This window comes from Pecten maximus, chromosome 3 (genome assembly GCF_902652985.1).
Source record: "Pecten maximus chromosome 3, xPecMax1.1, whole genome shotgun sequence".
NCBI classification, from domain to species: Eukaryota; Metazoa; Mollusca; class Bivalvia; order Pectinida; family Pectinidae; genus Pecten; species Pecten maximus.
Genome location: NC_047017.1, coordinates 28,512,650 through 28,532,719, shown reverse-complemented (window position 1 = coordinate 28,532,719; position 20,070 = coordinate 28,512,650). Strand labels below are relative to the sequence as shown.

Here is a 20,070-nt window from a genome sequence, read left to right as displayed (position 1 = left end):
TTAGTGTAACAGTGGTGTGTTACCTGTTAGTGTAACAGTGGTGGGTTACCTGTTAGTGTAACAGTGGTGTGTTACCTGTTAGTGTAACAGTGGTGGGTTACCTGTTAGTGTAACAGTGGTGGGTTACCTGTTAGTGTAACAGTGGTGGGTTACCTGTTAGTGTAACAGTGGTGGGTACCTGTTAGTGTAACAGTGGTGGGTACCTGTTAGTGTAACAGTGGTGGGTTACCTGTTAGTGTAACAGTGGTGGGTTACCTGTTAGTGTGACAGTAGGGTTACCTGTTATTGTAACAGTGGTGGGTTACCTGTTAGTGTAACAGTGGTGGGTTACCTGTTAGTGTAGCAGTGGTGGGTTACCTGTTATTGTAACAGTGATGAGTTACCTGTTGGTGTAACAGTGGTGGATTACCTGTTAGTGTAACAGTGGTGGGTTACCTGTTGGTGTAACAGTGGTGGGTTACCTGTTATTGTAACAGTGGTGGGTTACCTGTTAGTGTAACAGTGGTGGGTTACCTGTTAGTGTAACAGTGGTGGGTTACCTGTTAGTGTAACAGTGGTGGGTACCTGTTAGTGTAACAGTGGTGGGTTACCTGTTAGTGTAACAGTGGTGGGTTACCTGTTAGTGTAACAGTGGTGGGTTACCTGTTAGTGTAACAGTGGTGGGTTACCTGTTAGTGTAACAGTGGTGGGTACCTGTTAGTGTAACAGTGGTGGGTTACCTGTTAGTGTAACAGTGGTGGGTACCTGTTAGTGTAACAGTGGTGGGTACCTGTTAGTGTAACAGTGGTGGGTACCTGTTAGTGTAACAGTGGTGGGTTACCTGTTAGTGTAACAGTGGTGGGTTACCTGTTAGTGTAACAGTGGTGGGTACCTGTTAGTGTAACAGTGGTGGGTTACCTGTTAGTGTAACAGTGGTGGGTTACCTGTTAGTGTAACAGTGGTGGGTACCTGTTAGTGTAACAGTGGTGGGTACCTGTTAGTGTAACAGTGGTGGGTTACCTGTTAGTGTAACAGTGGTGGGTTACCTGTTAGTGTAACAGTGGTGGGTTACCTGTTAGTGTAACAGTGGTGGGTTACCTGTTAGTGTAACAGTGGTGGGTTACCTGTTAGTGTAACAGTGGTGGGTTACCTGTTAGTGTAACAGTGGTGGGTACCTGTTAGTGTAACAGTGGTGGGTTACCTGTTAGTGTAACAGTGGTGGGTTACCTGTTAGTGTAACAGTGGTGGGTTACCTGTTAGTGTAACAGTGGTGGGTTACCTGTTAGTGTAACAGTGGTGGGTTACCTGTTAGTGTAACAGTGGTGGGTTACCTGTTAGTGTAACAGTGGTGGGTTACCTGTTAGTGTAACAGTGGTGGGTTACCTGTTAGTGTAACAGTGGTGGGTTACCTGTTAGTGTAACAGTGGTGGGTTACCTGTTAGTGTAACAGTGGTGGGTTACCTGTTAGTGTAACAGTGGTGGTTACCTGTTAGTGTAACAGTGGTGGGTTACCTGTTAGTGTAACAGTGGTGTGTTACCTGTTAGTGTAACAGTGGTGTGTTACCTGTTAGTGTAACAGTGGTGGGTTACCTGTTAGTGTAACAGTGGTGTGTTACCTGTTAGTGTAACAGTGGTGGATTACCTGTTAGTGTAACAGTGGTGTGTTACCTGTTAGTGTAACAGTGGTGTGTTACCTGTTAGTGTAACAGTGGTGGATTACCTGTTAGTGTAACAGTGGTGGGTTACCTGTTAGTGTAACAGTGGTGTGTTACCTGTTAGTGTAACAGTGGTGGATTACCTGTTAGTGTAACAGTGGTGTGTTACCTGTTAGTGTAACAGTTGTGGGTACCTGTTAGTGTAACAGTGGTGGGTTACCTGTTAGTGTAACAGTGGTGGGTACCTGTTAGTGTAACAGTGGTGGGTTACCTGTTAGTGTAACAGTGGTGGATTACCTGTTAGTGTAACAGTGGTGGGTTACCTGTTAGTGTAACAGTTGTGGGTTACCTGTTAGTGTAACAGTGGTGGGTACCTGTAAGTGTAACAGTGGTGGGTTACCTGTTATTGTAACAGTGGTGGGTACCTGTTAGTGTAACAGTGGTGGGTTACCTGTTAGTGTAACAGTGGTGGGTTACCTGTTATTGTAACAGTTGTGGGTTACCTGTTAGTGTAACAGTGGTGGGTACCTGTTCGTGTAACAGTGGTGGGTTACCTGTTAGTGTAACAGTGGTGGGTTACCTGTTATTGTAACAGTGGTGGGTTACCTGTTATTGTAACAGTGGTGGGTACCTGTTAGTGTAACAGTGGTGGGTTACCTGTTAGTGTAACAGTGGTGGGTTACCTGTTAGTGTAGCAGTGGTGGATTACCTGTTAGTGTAACAGTGGTGGGTTACCTGTTATTGTAACAGTGGTGGGTTACCTGTTAGTGTAACAGTGGTGGGTTACCTGTTATTGTAACAGTGGTGGGTTACCTGTTATTGTAACAGTGGTGGGTTACCTGTTAGTGTAACAGTGGTGGGTACCTGTTAGTGTAACAGTGGTGGGCTACCTGTTATTGTAACAGTGGTGGGTTACCTGTTAGTGTAACAGTGGTGGGTTACCTGTTATTGTAACAGTGGTGGGTTACCTGTTAGTGTAACAGTGGTGGGTACCTGTTAGTGTAACAGTGGTGGGTACCTGTTAGTGTAACAGTGATGGGTTACCTGTTAGTGTAACAGTGGTGGGTTACCTGTTAGTGTAACCGTGGTGGGTTACCTGTTATTGTAACAGTGGTGGGTTACCTGTTAGTGTAACAGTGGTGGGTTACCTGTTAGTGTAACAGTGGTGGGTTACCTGTTATGGTAACAGTGATGGGTTACCTGTTAGTGTAACAGTGGTGGGTACCTGTTAGTGTAACAGTGGTGGGTTACCTGTTAGTGTAACAGTGGTGGGTTACCTGTTAGTGTAACAGTTGTGGGTTACCTGTTAGTGTAACAGTGGTTGTGTATCTTAGTTAAGCATTGCTGGGCTAGTTGTAACGGGATAATGGTGACCTTTATTTTTTATTTATTAGAATAAAATTATAAGGTAGTCAACTATACATTTATCTATGGAACAAAGTCGATGTTATGTTTCATATATTTATTGAAGATATCTTAATATTCAAGACACAGAGCGAGAGTTAAATTTGATAGAATGTCTTTAGTTTATAACAGGGTATCACAACAGAATTTATATGCATTTTTTTAACAGTTTATAAATAACATTCCAGATAAATGGAGTTGCATGTCAATTTTTTAGTATAAATTTGTATGAAATACATATTTGGTGATGTTTTATGACAGAATATTAAGTAGTCTGACGTTACATCACTGTGAATTTAAGTCTTGTGAGATGATTTGTGAAAGAGTCCTTCTGTTACTAGAAAAATGATAATCACAGACATCGTGTCTGTTTGTTGAATTTACCCCCAAAGAGGTGTAAGGAAGGAATATGAGCAATAGAGTTTGAGTGTAACTATTTTACAGTGGTAGAGTTATCTCCCCTTGGACACTGTACATTTGATGGTTGCAATATTACTGGGAAATAATTCCAAAATATAACACTTGCCATTGTGTGACTATAAAAAGCAATATTTATCAGGGAAATAGTATTTGTTTTTGCTCTGTGTCCCATGGCAAGAAAAAACTTACTACTTTCCTTCATTTTTTAATATAATATATACCTTAAATGCTGCGTGCTTTGTTTGCTTTATATACAGATAATAATGACACAGAATCATGAATATTTGGGCTCTATGGGAATATGGGCGGAGCCCAAGCTATGTATCCGAAATATTGGTGACGTGAGCAAAAATGTGTGTGTAAACAAACTTTTATATATAGTGATTTTAAATTGATCGCGTGCGTATCTTACACTTATTGTTCATTTTATCGAATTGATGTAGTATGTATGTGGAGTGGTATAATTGATTCTGCCATTATCATATGTTTGCTTGTTGTTGCGGTTGTTTTTTGTTAAGCCATTTGTATATAATTTTATATTGTTGATTAGCTATTGTAAATACCACTGTGCCATATTTTTAACTCATGTCATAAAATACTATTTTATAATTTAATAAAACAATTAGGCATATTTCATAATTAAATCCATATACACCAAACAAGACCTATAGCCTCACTTTCGACTGACCACATTATCACCACCTTTCTATTTACCCCACAATCCAAGGGTTATAACACCCCTGCACCATTGGATTTAAAAAAAGTTGATTGGCTCTAGGATTTGCGTCTGACCAATCGATAGATGGCTCTTCCCTTCTTCTACAGGTGTAAGAAACGACAATTCTGGGAAGAGATAGATCTGACACCCGTCTCTGACCTAACTGAACAAATTCAACGAAACCCCTCTAATTTAACGGCTGGCTAAGCCTGGATTTTTCATAGTGTGTTTTTCTCCGCTAGGTTGCGTTCACGAATACTATTATTTTATTTCATTTTCGAGGTGTGGCCTAGTGGAGAATAGATACATTACGACAGACAATCCAGTCTGTCCTCTACATTTCCCATACCCTGCTGAGGATACTCCTCTGACGTCACTGATTATTGTCCGATATACCTCTGACTTCACTATACGTGTACCTATTGTCCGGTACCTCTCTGGCATTACTAAATCTATTTACCAGTATTTTGCTACCTACTAGTGAATTGTGGATGGATTTGAAAGTGAGAAGCATTAAGAGCAATCTCTAAATCTAGTCGGATCAAATTGATTTGTATTTTTTTAACGTACCATGTCTTTCTGCCTGTGAGTTAAAATGTTCATATACATATACAGATGTATAAGATAAAGAAATAAAGATTTGTACGAAATTAAAATTGTTAATTATTGTGTTTACGGTAGAGGACATTTATTGTACATTGAGGATGTTAGTTGTGTTTACGATAGAGGACATCTGTTGTGTACATTGAGGATGTTAGTTGTGTTTACGATAGAGGACATCTGTTGTACATTGAGGATGTTAGTTGTGTTTACAGTAGAGGACATCTGTTGTGTACATTGAGGATGTTAGTTGTATTTACGGTAGAGGACATCTGTTGTACATTGAGGATGTTAGTTGTGTTTACAGTAGAGGACATCTGTTGTGTACATTGAGGATGTTAGTTGTGTTTACGGTAGAGGACATCTGTTGTGTACATTGAGGATGTTAGTTGTGTTTACAGTAGAGGACATCTGTTGTGTACATTGAGGATGTTAGTCGTGTTTACGGTAGAGGACATTTGTTGTACATTGAGGATGTTAGTTGTGTTTACGGTAGAGGACATCTGTTGTGTACATTGAGGATGTTAGTCGTGTTTACGGTAGAGGACATTTGTTGTACATTGAGGATGTTAGTTGTGTTTACGGTAGAGGACCTCTGTTGTGTACATTGAGGATGTTAGTTGTGTTTACGGTAGAGGACATCTGTTGTGTACATTGAGGATGTTAGTTGTGTTTACAGTAGAGGACATCTGTTGTGTACATTGAGGATGTTAGTTGTGTTTACCGTAGAGGACATCTGTTGTGTACATTGAGGATGTTAGTTGTGTTTACGGTAGAGGACATCTGTTGTACATTGAGGATGTTAGTTGTGTTTACCGTAGAGGACATCTGTTGTGTACATTGAGGATGTTAGTTGTGTTTACGGTAGAGGACATCTGTTGTGTACATTGAGGATGTTAGTTGTGTTTACGGTAGAGGACATCTGTTGTACATTGAGGTTGTTAGTTGTGTTTACCGGTAGAGGACATCTGTTGTGTACATTGAGGATGTTAGTTGTGTTTACGGTAGAGGACATCTGTTGTGTACATTGAGGATGTTAGTTGTGTTTACGGTAGAGGACATCTGTTGTGTACATTGAGGATGTTAGTTGTGTTTACGGTAGAGGACATCTGTTGTGTACATTGAGGATGTTAGTTGTGTTTACAGTAGAGGACATCTGTTGTGTACATTGAGGATGTTAGTTGTGTTTACCGTAGAGGACATCTGTTGTACATTGAGGATGTTAGTTGTGTTTACGGTAGAGGACATCTGTTGTGTACATTGAGGATGTTAGTTGTGTTTACGGTAGAGGACATCTGTTGTGTACATTGAGGATGTTAGTTGTGTTTACGGTAGAGGACATCTGTTGTACATTGAGGATGTTAGTTGTGTTTACGGTAGAGGACATCTGTTGTGTACATTGAGGATGTTAGTTGTGTTTACGGTAGAGGACATCTGTTGTGTACATTGAGGATGTTAGTTGTGTTTACGGTAGAGGACATCTGTTGTACATTGAGGATGTTAGTTGTGTTTACGGTAGAGGACATCTGTTGTACATTGAGGATGTTAGTTGTGTTTACGGTAGAGGACATCTGTTGTGTACATTGAGGATGTTAGTTGTGTTTACCGTAGAGGACATCTGTTGTGTACATTGAGGATGTTAGTTGTGTTTACAGTAGAGGACATCTGTTGTGTACATTGAGGATGTTAGTTGTGTTTACCGTAGAGGACATCTGTTGTGTACATTGAGGATGTTAGTTGTGTTTACAGTAGAGGACATCTGTTGTGTACATTGAGGATGTTAGTTGTGTTTACCGTAGAGGACATCTGTTGTGTACATTGAGGATGTTAGTTGTGTTTACAGTAGAGGACATCTGTTGTGTACATTGAGGATGTTAGTTGTGTTTACAGTAGAGGACATCTGTTGTGTACATTGAGGATGTTAGTTGTGTTTACAGTAGAGGACATCTGTTGTGTACATTGAGGATGTTAGTTGTGTTTACGGTAGAGGACATCTGTTGTGTACATTGAGGATGTTAGTTGTGTTTACGGTAGAGGACATCTGTTGTGTACATTGAGGTTGTTAGTTGTGTTTACGGTAGAGGACATCTGTTGTGTACATTGAGGATGTTAGTTGTGTTTACGGTAGAGGACATCTGTTGTGTACATTGAGGATGTTAGTTGTGTTTACGGTAGAGGACATCTGTTGTGTACATTGAGGATGTTAGTTGTGTTTACAGTAGAGGACATCTGTTGTGTACATTGAGGTTGTTAGTTGTGTTTACGGTAGAGGACATCTGTTGTGTACATTGAGGATGTTAGTTGTGTTTACGGTAGAGGACATCTGTTGTGTACATTGAGGATGTTAGTTGTGTTTACCGTAGAGGACATCTGTTGTGTACATTGAGGATGTTAGTTGTGTTTACAGGTAGAGGACATCTGTTGTGTACATTGAGGATGTTAGTTGTGTTTATAGGTAGAGGACATCTGTTGTGTACATTGAGGATGTTAGTTGTGTTTACGGTAGAGGACATCTGTTGTGTACATTGAGGATGTTAGTTGTGTTTACGGTAGAGGACATCTGTTGTGTACATTGAGGATGTTAGTTGTGTTTACGGTAGAGGACATCTGTTGTGTACATTGAGGATGTTAGTTGTGTTTACGGTAGAGGACATCTGTTGTGTACATTGAGGATGTTAGTTGTGTTTACGGTAGAGGACATCTGTTGTGTACATTGAGGATGTTAGTTGTGTTTACGGTAGAGGACATCTGTTGTGTACATTGAGGATGTTAGTTGTGTTTACGGTAGAGGACCTCTGTTGTGTACATTGAGGATGTTAGTTGTGTTTACAGTAGAGGACATCTGTTGTGTACATTGAGAATGTTAGTTGTGTTTACGGTAGAGGACATCTGTTGTGTACATTGAGGATGTTAGTTGTGTTTACGGTAGAGGACATCTGTTGTGTACATTGAGGATGTTAGTTGTGTTTACGGTAGAGGACCTCTGTTGTGTACATTGAGGATGTTAGTTGTGTTTACGGTAGAGGACCTCTGTTGTGTACATTGAGGATGTTAGTTGTGTTTACGGTAGAGGACATCTGTTGTGTACATTGAGGATGTTAGTTGTGTTTACGGTAGAGGACATCTGTTGTGTACATTGAGGATGTTAGTTGTGTTTACGGTAGAGGACATCTGTTGTGTACATTGAGGATGTTAGTTGTGTTTACGGTAGAGGACATATGTTGTACATTGAGGATGTTAGTTGTGTTTACGGTAGAGGACATCTGTTGTGTACATTGAGGATGTTAGTTGTGTTTACAGTAGAGGACATCTGTTGTGTACATTGAGGATGTTAGTTGTGTTTACGGTAGAGGACATCTGTTGTGTACATTGAGGATGTTAGTTGTGTTTACGGTAGAGGACATCTGTTGTGTACATTGAGGTTGTTAGTTGATTTACCGTAGAGGACATATGTTGTGTACATTGAGGATGTTAGTTGTGTTTACGGTAGAGGACATCTGTTGTGTACATTGAGGATGTTAGTTGTGTTTACGGTAGAGGACATCTGTTGTGTACATTGAGGATGTTAGTTGTGTTTACGGTAGAGGACATCTGTTGTGTACATTGAGGATGTTAGTTGTGTTTACGGTAGAGGACATCTGTTGTGTACATTGAGGATGTTAGTTGTGTTTACGGTAGAGGACCTCTGTTGTACATTGAGGATGTTAGTTGTGTTTACGGTAGAGGACATCTGTTGTGTACATTGAGGATGTTAGTTGTGTTTACGGTAGAGGACATCTGTTGTGTACATTGAGGATGTTAGTTGTGTTTACGGTAGAGGACATCTGTTGTACATTGAGGATGTTAGTTGTGTTTACGGTAGAGGACATCTGTTGTGTACATTGAGGATGTTAGTTGTGTTTACAGTAGAGGACATCTGTTGTGTACATTGAGGATGTTAGTTGTGTTTACAGTAGAGGACATCTGTTGTGTACATTGAGGATGTTAGTTGTGTTTACGGTAGAGGACATCTGTTGTACATTGAGGATGTTAGTTGTGTTTACGATAGAGGACATCTGTTGTGTACATTGAGGATGTTAGTTGTGTTTACGGTAGAGGACATCTGTTGTACATTGAGGATGTTAGTTGTGTTTACGGTAGAGGACATCTGTTGTGTACATTGAGGTTGTTAGTTGTGTTTACGGTAGAGGACATCTGTTGTGTACATTGAGGATGTTAGTTGTGTTTACAGTAGAGGACATCTGTTGTGTACATTGAGGATGTTAGTTGTGTTTACAGTAGAGGACATCTGTTGTGTACATTGAGGATGTTAGTTGTGTTTACCGTAGAGGACATCTGTTGTGTACATTGAGGATGTTAGTTGTGTTTACAGTAGAGGACATCTGTTGTGTACATTGAGGATGTTAGTTGTGTTTACAGTAGAGGACATCTGTTGTGTACATTGAGGATGTTAGTTGTGTTTACGGTAGAGGACATCTGTTGTGTACATTGAGGATGTTAGTCGTGTTTACGGTAGAGGACATCAGTTGTGTACATTGAGGTTGTTAGTTGTGTTTACGGTAGAGGACATCTGTTGTGTACATTGAGGATGTTAGTTGTGTTTACGGTAGAGGACATCTGTTGTGTACATTGAGGATGTTAGTTGTGTTTACGGTAGAGGACATCTGTTGTACATTGAGGATGTTAGTTGTGTTTACGGTAGAGGACATATGTTGTACATTGAGGATGTTAGTTGTGTTTACGGTAGAGGACATCTGTTGTGTACATTGAGGATGTTAGTTGTGTTTACGGTAGAGGACATCTGTTGTGTACATTGAGGATGTTAGTTGTGTTTACGGTAGAGGACATCTGTTGTGTACATTGAGGATGTTAGTTGTGTTTACAGTAGAGGACATCTGTTGTGTACATTGAGGATGTTAGTTGTGTTTACGGTAGAGGACATCTGTTGTACATTGAGGATGTTAGTTGTGTTTACGGTAGAGGACATCTGTTGTGTACATTGAGGATGTTAGTTGTGTTTACGGTAGAGGACATCTGTTGTACATTGAGGATGTTAGTTGTGTTTACAGTAGAGGACATCTGTTGTGTACATTGAGGATGTTAGTTGTGTTTACGGTAGAGGACATCTGTTGTGTACATTGAGGTTGTTAGTTGTGTTTACGGTAGAGGACATCAGTTGTGTACATTGAGGATGTTAGTTGTGTTTACGGTAGAGGACATCTGTTGTGTACATTGAGGATGTTAGTTGTGTTTACGGTAGAGGACATCTGTTGTGTACATTGAGGATGTTAGTTGTGTTTACAGTAGAGGACATCTGTTGTGTACATTGAGGATGTTAGTTGTGTTTACGGTAGAGGACATCTGTTGTGTACATTGAGGATGTTAGTTGTGTTTACGGTAGAGGACATCTGTTGTACATTGAGGATGTTAGTTGTGTTTACGGTAGAGGACATCTGTTGTGTACATTGAGGATGTTAGTTGTGTTTACGGTAGAGGACATCTGTTGTGTACATTGAGGATGTTAGTTGTGTTTACGGTAGAGGACCTCTGTTGTGTACATTGAGGATGTTAGTTGTGTTTACGGTAGAGGACATCTGTTGTGTACATTGAGGATGTTAGTTGTGTTTACAGTAGAGGACACCAGTTGTACATTGAGGATGTTAGTTGTGTTTACAGTAGAGGACATCTGTTGTGTACATTGAGGATGTTAGTTGTGTTTACGGTAGAGGACATCTGTTGTGTACATTGAGGATGTTAGTTGTGTTTACGGTAGAGGACATCTGTTGTGTACATTGAGGATGTTAGTTGTGTTTACGGTAGAGGACATCTGTTGTGTACATTGAGGATGTTAGTTGTGTTTACGGTAGAGGACATCTGTTGTGTACATTGAGGTTGTTAGTTGTGTTTACGGTAGAGGACACCTGTTGTGTACATTGAGGATGTTAGTTGTGTTTACAGTAGAGGACATCTGTTGTGTACATTGAGGATGTTAGTTGTGTTTACGGTAGAGGACCTCTGTTGTACATTGAGGATGTTAGTTGTGATTACGGTAGAGGACCTCTGTTGTGTACATTGAGGATGTTAGTTGTGTTTACGGTAGAGGACATCTGTTGTGTACATTGAGGATGTTAGTTGTGTTTACGGTAGAGGACATCTGTTGTGTACATTGAGGATGTTAGTTGTGTTTACGGTAGAGGACCTCTGTTGTGTTCATTGAGGATGTTAGTTGTGTTTACAGTAGAGGACATCTGTTGTGTTCATTGAGGTTGTTAGTTGTGTTTACGGTAGATCTGTTGTGTACATTGAGGATGTTAGTTGTGTTTACGATAGAGGACATCTGTTGTGTACATTGAGGATGTTAGTTGTGTTTACGGTAGAGGACATCTGTTGTGTACATTGAGGATGTTAGTTGTGTTTACGGTAGAGGACATCAGTTGTACATTGTATGACAAAGTTGTTGATATACAATGTACACGAAATCGACCTAGACCCAGTTTTCAAAAGGTGAAAAATCTAATCACGTTTAACAAAATCCCAATAAATCAAGTTCTGATGAAGGTAAAGTTAACAAATTTTGATGAAACTACAACACTAATCACACTCGTCCTACTTGCCTATTTTAGGGAACACACACACTCTCAGGTTTGGAAGTAAATGGGAACTGATATTTTCTTAATCAAATGTTAACCTTATCACATTTTGAGAAAAAACTGGCCCCGGGTATTTTGAACAAAAAAAGATACAATGAGTTTGTTTGGGTTAGGTTTATTAATGATACGCTGAGAAACAGGGAACACACCTTTGTCTTATAAAAAGGTAAACAACACTGTTTATACAGTCACGCACCTGATGGGTTATATCACAGACTTAGGTTCTCGGTCGCATCAAACATTTACTGACATTAGGGAGTACACCAAACTAAAATGGATCACAGACTGTTCCGCTTCACCAGGCACCGACACTAAACAACCACACTAACTCACGAACACCGATGACCCTTAGCCTTATATACGTCACAAGGTCAACTACACAGTTCATCCATGTTTACGTCACAAGGTCAACTAGACAGCTCAGCCCTGTTTACGTCACAAGGTCAACTACATCGTTCAGCCCTGATTACGTCACAAGGCCAACTACAGAGTTCATCCATGTTTACGTCACAAGGTCAACTACAGAGTTCATCAATGTTAACGTCACAAGGTCAACTAGAGTTCATTCCTATTTACAAGGTCAGCTACACAGTTCATTTCTGTTTATGTTAGAAGGTTGTCTATAGAGTTCACCCCTGTTTACGTCCCTCCTCCTCCAGTCCTTCCTGGAAGGCCACACTGATGGTGCTGTACAATTTTAACCATGCAGCTTTTGTTTCCAAGGTAAACTTCTCGTTGAGTTCCTTCTCCATGGCGTACAACAAACACTCGCCGACGGGCTGTGAACGAAAAGAACCCATGTTTCCTTAACAACTGAACAGACTGCATATCAACAACTTAATAACAACACCAATAATTTAATGTTGAGAAAAAATGAGAGGTTTTTTTTTAAAGATATTTGTTAGAACAACAAAATGATGATAACGGCCGAAGCACATTTCCTACAAACAATGTACTGCTAGCATGACCTTGTGATATTTTAATATTGACCCCTAGACTCCACATGCCTTACCCCTAAATATGCTGCCTGAGCCTCGTACGTGTACATTTTTGACCCTAAACTCCCCATGCCTTTTCCCTACATGAGCTGCCTGGGCCTCGTACGTGTAAATTTTTGGCCCTAAATTCCCCATGCCTCACCCCTAAATGTGCTGCCTGGGCCCCGTACGTGTAAATGTTTTGACCTAAATTCTCCATGACTTACCCTAAATGTAGTTTTTGGGCCCTAAACTCCTCATGCCTTACCCCTAAATGTGCTGCCTGGGCCCCGTACGTGTAGTGTTTGGCTCCTAAACTCCTAACAGTTGGGACTAAACCGTCCAGGTTGTCGATAGCCTCTACAGCTGTGCCAACTACGCCCATCACCCCCTCCGCGTGGTTCCGAACTGCCTCACTCTCTATGGATCCGCCACCCTCCTTCATGAACGAAAATATTGTCTTCACATCCGGGTAGTCTGTGAACAATCTGGTAAAGAAAGGTATAAAAGAAAGTCGCCATTTGTTATTTATTACAAATCACCTGACAAGTTATTGACAACAACATGTTCCTTGATACCTTGGCGAACAAAAGTGTGCTTTGATTTCGGGGATTAAATGCAATGTTCCTGTGGTATATTTTGATGTAAGCTAAAACAAAGCCACAAGACTGATACCGTAAGCATGGCTAAACTTATAGCACGAGTCTATCACGGAAAACAGAATATGTGAGAGTGAGATAGAATTTGAAGGAATTATACATTAAATGGTAAGCGGTAAAATGTATATAAACGCGAATAACCTCGACCGAACAGAAACAAGAGAATAAAGACGAGTAAATAAAACACTGTCATTCTAACTCGAATTCTAGGTTAAAGTATACACAACGGAATTATTAATACGTAGACCGTTGGTAAAGTACAAAAAGATTAAGACTAGGCCTTACAACAGTGATAGTAAACACCATTATCCGGTAGAACAGGACGAAGGGGTGAATCTCCCTTCGATGCGAGCTGAGGTCTCCCGAACGCGTTCAAAGGCAGATAAACTCCGGAGGTACATGCATCGTCTAAGACTGAGGTTCAAACAGAAAATCTTATAAGTCAGGAAGAACTAGAGGGTCTGTCGACATAAGTCAGGAAGAACTAGAGGGTCTGTTGCCATATGTAAGGACTAACGAGAGGGTCTGTCGACATAAGTCAGGAAGAACTAGAGGGTCTGTCGACATAAGTCAGGAAGAACTAGAGGGTATGTTGCCGTAAATCAGGAATAATTAGAGGGTCTGTTGCCATATGTAAGGACTAACGAGAAGGTCTGTCGACATAAGTCAGGAAGAACTAGAGGGTATGTCGACATAAGTCAGGAAGAACTAGAGGGTATGTCGACATAAGTCAGGAAGAACTAGAGGGTCTGTCGACATAAGTCAGGAAGAACTAGAGGGCTGTCGACATAAGTCAGGAAGAACTAGAGGGTCTGTTGCCATAAATCAGGAAGAACTAGAGGGTCTGTCGCCATAAATCAGGAAGAACTAGAGGGTCTGTCGACATAAGTCAGGAAGAACTAGAGGGTCTGTCGACATAAGTCAGGAAGAACTAGAGGGTCTGTCGACATAAGTCAGGAAGAACTAGAGGGTATGTCGACATAAGTCAGGAAGAACTAGAGGGTCTGTTGCCGTAAATCAGGAATAATTAGAGGGTCTGCCGCCATAAGTCAGGAAGAACTAGAGGGTCTGTCGACATAAGTCAGGAAGAACTAGAGGGTCTGTCGCCATATGTAAGGAAGAACTAGAGGGTCTGTCGACATAAGTCAGAAGAACTAGAGGGTCTGCCGCCATAAGTCAGGAAGAACTAGAGGGTTTGTCGACATAAGTCAGGAAGAACTAGAGGGTCTGTCGACATAAGTCAGGAAGAACTAGAGGGTCTGTCGACATAAGTCAGGAAGAACTAGAGGGTCTGTCGACATAAGTCAGGAAGAACTAGAGGATCTGTTGCCGTAAATCAGGAATAATTAGAGGGTCTGCCGCCATAAGTCAGGAAGAACTAGAGGGTCTGTCGACATAAGTCAGGAAGAACTAGAGGGTCTGTCGCCATATGTAAGCAAGAACTAGAGGGTCTGTCGACATAAGTCAGAAGAACTAGAGGGTCTGCCGCCATAATTCAGGAAGAACTAGAGGGTCTGTCGACAAAAGTCAGGAAGAACTAGAGGGTCTGTCGCCATATGTAAGGAAGAACTAGAGGGTCTGTCGCCATAAGTCAGGAAGAACTAGAGGGTTTGTCGACATAAGTCAGGAAGAACTAGAGGGTCTGTCGCCATAAGTCAGGAAGAACTAGAGGGTCTGTCGACATAAGTCAGGAAGAACTAGAGGATCTGTCGCCATATGTAAGGAAGAACTAGAGGGTCTGTCGACATAAGTCAGGAAGAACTAGAGGGTCTGTCGCCATATGTAAGGAAGAACTAGAGGGTCTGTCGACATAAGTCAGGAAGAACTAGAGGGTCTGTCGCCATAAGTCAGGAAGAACTAGAGGGTTTGTCGACATAAGTCAGGAAGAACTAGAGGGTCTGTCGACATAAGTCAGGAAGAACTAGAGGGTCTGTCGACATAAGTCAGGAAGAACTAGAGGGTCTGTCGACATAAGTCAGGAAGAACTAGAGGATCTGTCGCCATATGTAAGGACTAACGAGAGGGTCTGTCGCCATAAGTCAGGAAGAACTAGAGGGTCTGTCGACATAAGTCAGGAAGAACTAGAGGGTCTGTCGACATAATTCAGGAAGAACTAGAGGGTCTGTCGACATAAGTCAGGAAGAACTAGAGGGTCTGTCGACATAAGTCAGGAAGAACTAGAGGGCTGTCGACATAAGTCAGGAAGAACTAGAGGGTCTGTTGCCGTAAATCAGGAATAATTAGAGGGTCTGCCGCCATATGTAAGGACTAACGAGAGGGTCTGCCGCCATAAGTCAGGAAGATCTAGAGGGTATGTCGACATAAGTCAGGAAGAACTAGAGGGTCTGTCGACATAAGTCAGGAAGAACTAGAGGGTCTGTCGCCATAAGTCAGGAAGAAATAGAGGGTCTGTCGACATAAGTCAGGAAGAACTAGAGGGTCTGTCGACATAATTCAGGAAGAACTAGAGGGTCTGTCGACATAATTCAGGAAGAACTAGAGGGTCTGTCGACATAAGTCAGGAAGAACTAGAGGGTCTGTCGACATAAGTCAGGAAGAACTAGAGGGCTGTCGACATAAGTCAGGAAGAACTAGAGGGTCTGTTGCCGTAAATCAGGAATAATTAGAGGGTCTGCCGCCATATGTAAGGACTAACGAGAGGGTCTGCCGCCATAAGTCAGGAAGAACTAGAGGGTCTGTCGCCTGAAGTAAGGAAGAATCAGAGGGTCAGCCGCCGTTTGAGACGTTAACTCCTGGAACCAAGACTGCCTTTTCCACAGAGGAGCTACAGTTATGTGATCGCACAACGTTCCACGATGTGCGATGTGCGCACGCACGATGTGCGATGTGCGATATGTGCGATACGGATCGTGCAGGTAAATGTGCGCACGATGGGCGATTGGAACGGTACATGTCCGATATGTATCGTGGTCGATATAAAATGAGGAACGCGTCATCTAATTATTTAAACGTGTGGAACGATTGTAAAAGATATACAACGATTAACATTTTACGAGGCAGCTAATTACCATATTTTTGGTGAAATATATACAATTATTATTAGGAATGAAACTAAATACCGATGTATAGTTAAATAAGTTATTAAAGAACTTTATATAATTTGCTCGGACGTCGTCGAGGACACCACAAGGCCTTGGCGAGTCGAAGAAATGTGTATTCAGCGAGATTATATACAGGCTATTTAATACATGTAGAACTAAACAACAGATAAAACGACTTGTTTTGAATAGAAACATTTATGTTGTGTTTAAAAATACATAATATATGTAAGTTATGTATTAAGTAAGATAAATAATCGTAGTGATGTCCGTCTACGATTCTGGTACATGTACATGTATAGATGTATCACCAGGCCGTCGATAACATCACGAATACTTGCAAGACAAAATGACGGTACTTAAATGGCAAAAATTAACAGGTCATACATGTTCCATGAATGAAAACAATTGTTACGCAGCACGTATATATAAAAGCGACCATCTTATATCATAATTTTAATTTTTTTCGTATATATTTTCGTATAACTAGTTATTCCGTAATATTTATAACCCTATCGTTAGCTGTGCGGTTTACATCGCACAGTTGTGCGGTTTGTATCGCACATCGTACATTTGTGCGCACGTTGTCTGCACGGTGTGCGCACGATGTTTTTGGAACGTTGTGCGATCACACAACTGTACTATAGATGGCGACACGAATGCTGTAGAACACACTAGATTTTAGGACATTCGTATACACTAATTTTGTCTCAAATTAGAGAAAATATAAGGCCTTTGGATCCGGCACTGGAAGGACGAAGGAAGGGAGCTCATTGTTCACGGAAGTACCAATAACGTCCCCTTGAGTATGTCTCAAGCCGGACAGATGCCATAGAAAATTAAAGAGTTCAGCTGCCACTTAATATATATATTCATGGAAGATGCTTGACTAGAATAGTCTGCTGCAATTCATGTCAAAGAAGAAGAATGTGGATAACCAGGACAGGCATAGCGTGATATACATGACGCCCGTAGTTATCGATAGCCACACAAACCATCTTGGACTGCGACATTCCTCGAGTCGAGCGCAATGTACAGCCAAAACAATTGCTCTCATCTCGAGTACATTGATGTGCTGTGTGAGCTGTGGAACAGACCACTCGGCCCGACCAGTCCGTCCGTGGTTTCCAGTTTCCAGTCAGTCCGTCCCCAACCCGTCACGGAAGTGTGGATCCGTGTACAGGGTCATAGGGAAGTCGACCTGGACAAAGAAGCATTGCCCTGAATGACCCTCCATTGCTTAATCAACTGGTCGAAGGGAAGCATTACCTCCAAATCATTCCATGAACGATAAACCCATTTTGCAAGTAGAAACATTTGGTGACATTGAATTTTGATGTGAAGTTTAACTAAGGGAACTACATCTGCCTGCAAGTTGAGATACCCCAGAAAACTGATGACCCAATATGTATACATATATATATTGAATTAAGCAAAATACCTGGCTTTCAGAAACATCTCAAGTGGTAGACGGATAATGGTCTGAACCGTAATTATGTTAACATATAAACTTCAAGTATGCAGAAATTCCACGAACACCTGCAGAAGCTTTGCGGATACCAAAGGTACTGTCTTCAACCGGAAAAGCATGGGTCGGACCTTGTCATCGTAAGTGAAACAAAGATGCTTCAGTTATCTTTTGAAGAAGATACGAGTACATATAAGGGTCTTTCAGATGGACTGAGATAGCCCACGAATCCTTCTGTATCAAGGCGTTGCTGTCTCGTTGAGTTTCCATCCTGGGGAGAGGATAATCCACATGCTTATTGAGAAAAATGAGATCGATAATCGGCTGTCCAATTGCTTCAACCCTGAAGCATTCTGAAGTAGAAACCCGGAACGCAAGCACAACACGGTACCTCTTCTTTGGGAAGCAAAGCCGTTCTTACTTCCTCCTGTATGGCTTAAGCCTCTATCAGAAGGCGTACGGACAATTCCCTTCAATTCGGCATTCGGCCTTGACAAAGAAGATTCGACCTGTCCAGTCAAAGAACCGAGAGGATCCTCGGAAGCCTAGACCATCCCCTATCCACCTAAGGAATTGAACCATAGCCTTGTATTCCTCCGTTGACTTGTAGGACTGGACAATGCCTTCTTACCGGAAACGTAAAGCGACTCCCAGAAACAATGCCTAAACGCGGGACAAGCGTCGTGTCAAAAAACAATAATTATAAACAAAGATATTCAAAAACAAAAGACAATTTATTATGAAAAACACAACAACAAATCGGGAGGTTTCTATATACAGGCAATTTACATGAATTGACAACGAGATACTAAGCCGATCGACCAGACGAAAACAAACAATATGGCCGACGCACGTGAACCACTGCCCAACAAGAGGAGAGTATAACGAACACAACCAGTAAAAAAAAACGCCAAAATGAGCCGCAATTTGTTCATGAATGATTGGCACTAGGATACCCCGGCGAAATATTAAAAAAAATAATGTACCATGTAAAAGGAGCAGATCGGTGTTGTTTGAATACACACGTATATTATTAAATACACTCTATCACTCCGCTGAAGAAACAAGCTTCTCTGACTCAGAAGGTAGAGCCGGGATTATCAAGCCAGGGACACGGGTTCGATTCCTGTCGGGGTACTCGATAGGAATGTGTTTTCACTGTTAATTCTGAAACACAGCAGGTCTGTATTTCACCAAAAGTTAAGAGGAAATTACGTCATATGGAGACTTTGTGTGTATTGGATAAGGGGTAGGTGGAATAATTTGAAATCCTATGTTATGGGGATACCAATCTGGATGTAGACATTTTGAAGTTATGATATGTGACGTCACTGAAAACAAATCAAAGTAAAAGTGCTGCCGGCAAAGATGATATTCTGATTAATAGACGGTAACAACTGTATCAAAAAACTGGCTCGACTGACGTCACAGCTGTTACGACACAACTGGTGGGATTGCACGGACGTCACAGCTGTACGGACAAAACTGACTTGACGGTCGTCAAAGCTGCACGGACAAAATGCATCAAGCTGAAAACACAGATGCAATAACAAAACTGACCGGACGAACGTCACAGCTTTACAGACAAAACTGACCGGACGAACATCACAGCTACGTCACAACTTTACAGGCAAAACTGACCGGACGAACGTCACAGCTTTACAGACATAACTGACCGGAAGAACATCACAGCTTTACAGACAAAACTGACCGGACGAACGTTACAGCTACGTCACAACTTTACAGACAAAACTGACCGGACGAACGTCACAGCTTTACAGACATAACTGACCGGAAGAACATCACACCTACGTCACAGCTTTACAGACATAACTGACCGGACGAACGTCACAGCTTTACAGACAAAACTGACAAAACAATGACATTTTATGTTATCGCAATTACATCTCATCAGAGAGTGAAAAAGACATTTAAACTATTTATATAAAAAAAAAGGTCTTCCTTTCCGCTTAAGCTTCATTGTCTACGCTATATATGGAAGAGTCTGCCGAATTGTGGTTACCTGATTCAAGGACTACGGAAACCCCAGATTCCGGGCACGTCTAGTAGCTGTTGTGTTACAATGGGCGTAAACAAGGAAAAGTCAATACAACCCTGGAGTCCTGAGTGTTGGGTCAGTCTCTGTTTATATACTTACCTAAATATACACAACGCTTAAATAAACACTATCCAACCCGGATAAAACAACAATGTCATACATAAACATCCAAGTATAACATTCATAAAAGCTATTTATTTATTTGTAAACAATATCTATTTACAACTCTATAACAGTATTGTAATGGCTACAAAGTAGTCTTACAATCCTATAACTGGCAGAAACGTAGTCTGGCTTCTCAATATCTTTACCATCGACTATAAATGTTAACCACCACGATATCCAAGTTACTCCCCACGACTGTACAAGTTTATAACAACGACTGTATAAGTTTATCACCACGACTGTACAAGTTTATCACC

At 41.2% G+C, this 20,070-nt stretch overlaps 1 protein-coding gene across 4 annotated transcripts in view; it reads right to left on the bottom strand.

The window, feature by feature from the left end:
• Positions 1 to 11,525: 11,525 nt before the first annotated feature.
• LOC117323815 (neuroglobin-like) overlaps positions 11,526 to 20,070 on the bottom strand; it is a 47,887-nt gene continuing 39,342 nt past the window's right edge. For all 4 annotated transcript variants that reach the window (XM_033879277.1, XM_033879278.1, XM_033879279.1 and 1 more), the window contains exons 3-4: positions 12,672 to 12,891; positions 11,526 to 12,205 (exon numbers count right to left, since the gene is read on the bottom strand). In XM_033879277.1, coding sequence (XP_033735168.1) covers positions 12,056 to 12,205; positions 12,672 to 12,891 — 370 coding nt within the window. In that variant the 3' untranslated portion in view covers positions 11,526 to 12,055. The remainder of the gene's footprint in view (positions 12,206 to 12,671; positions 12,892 to 20,070) is intronic.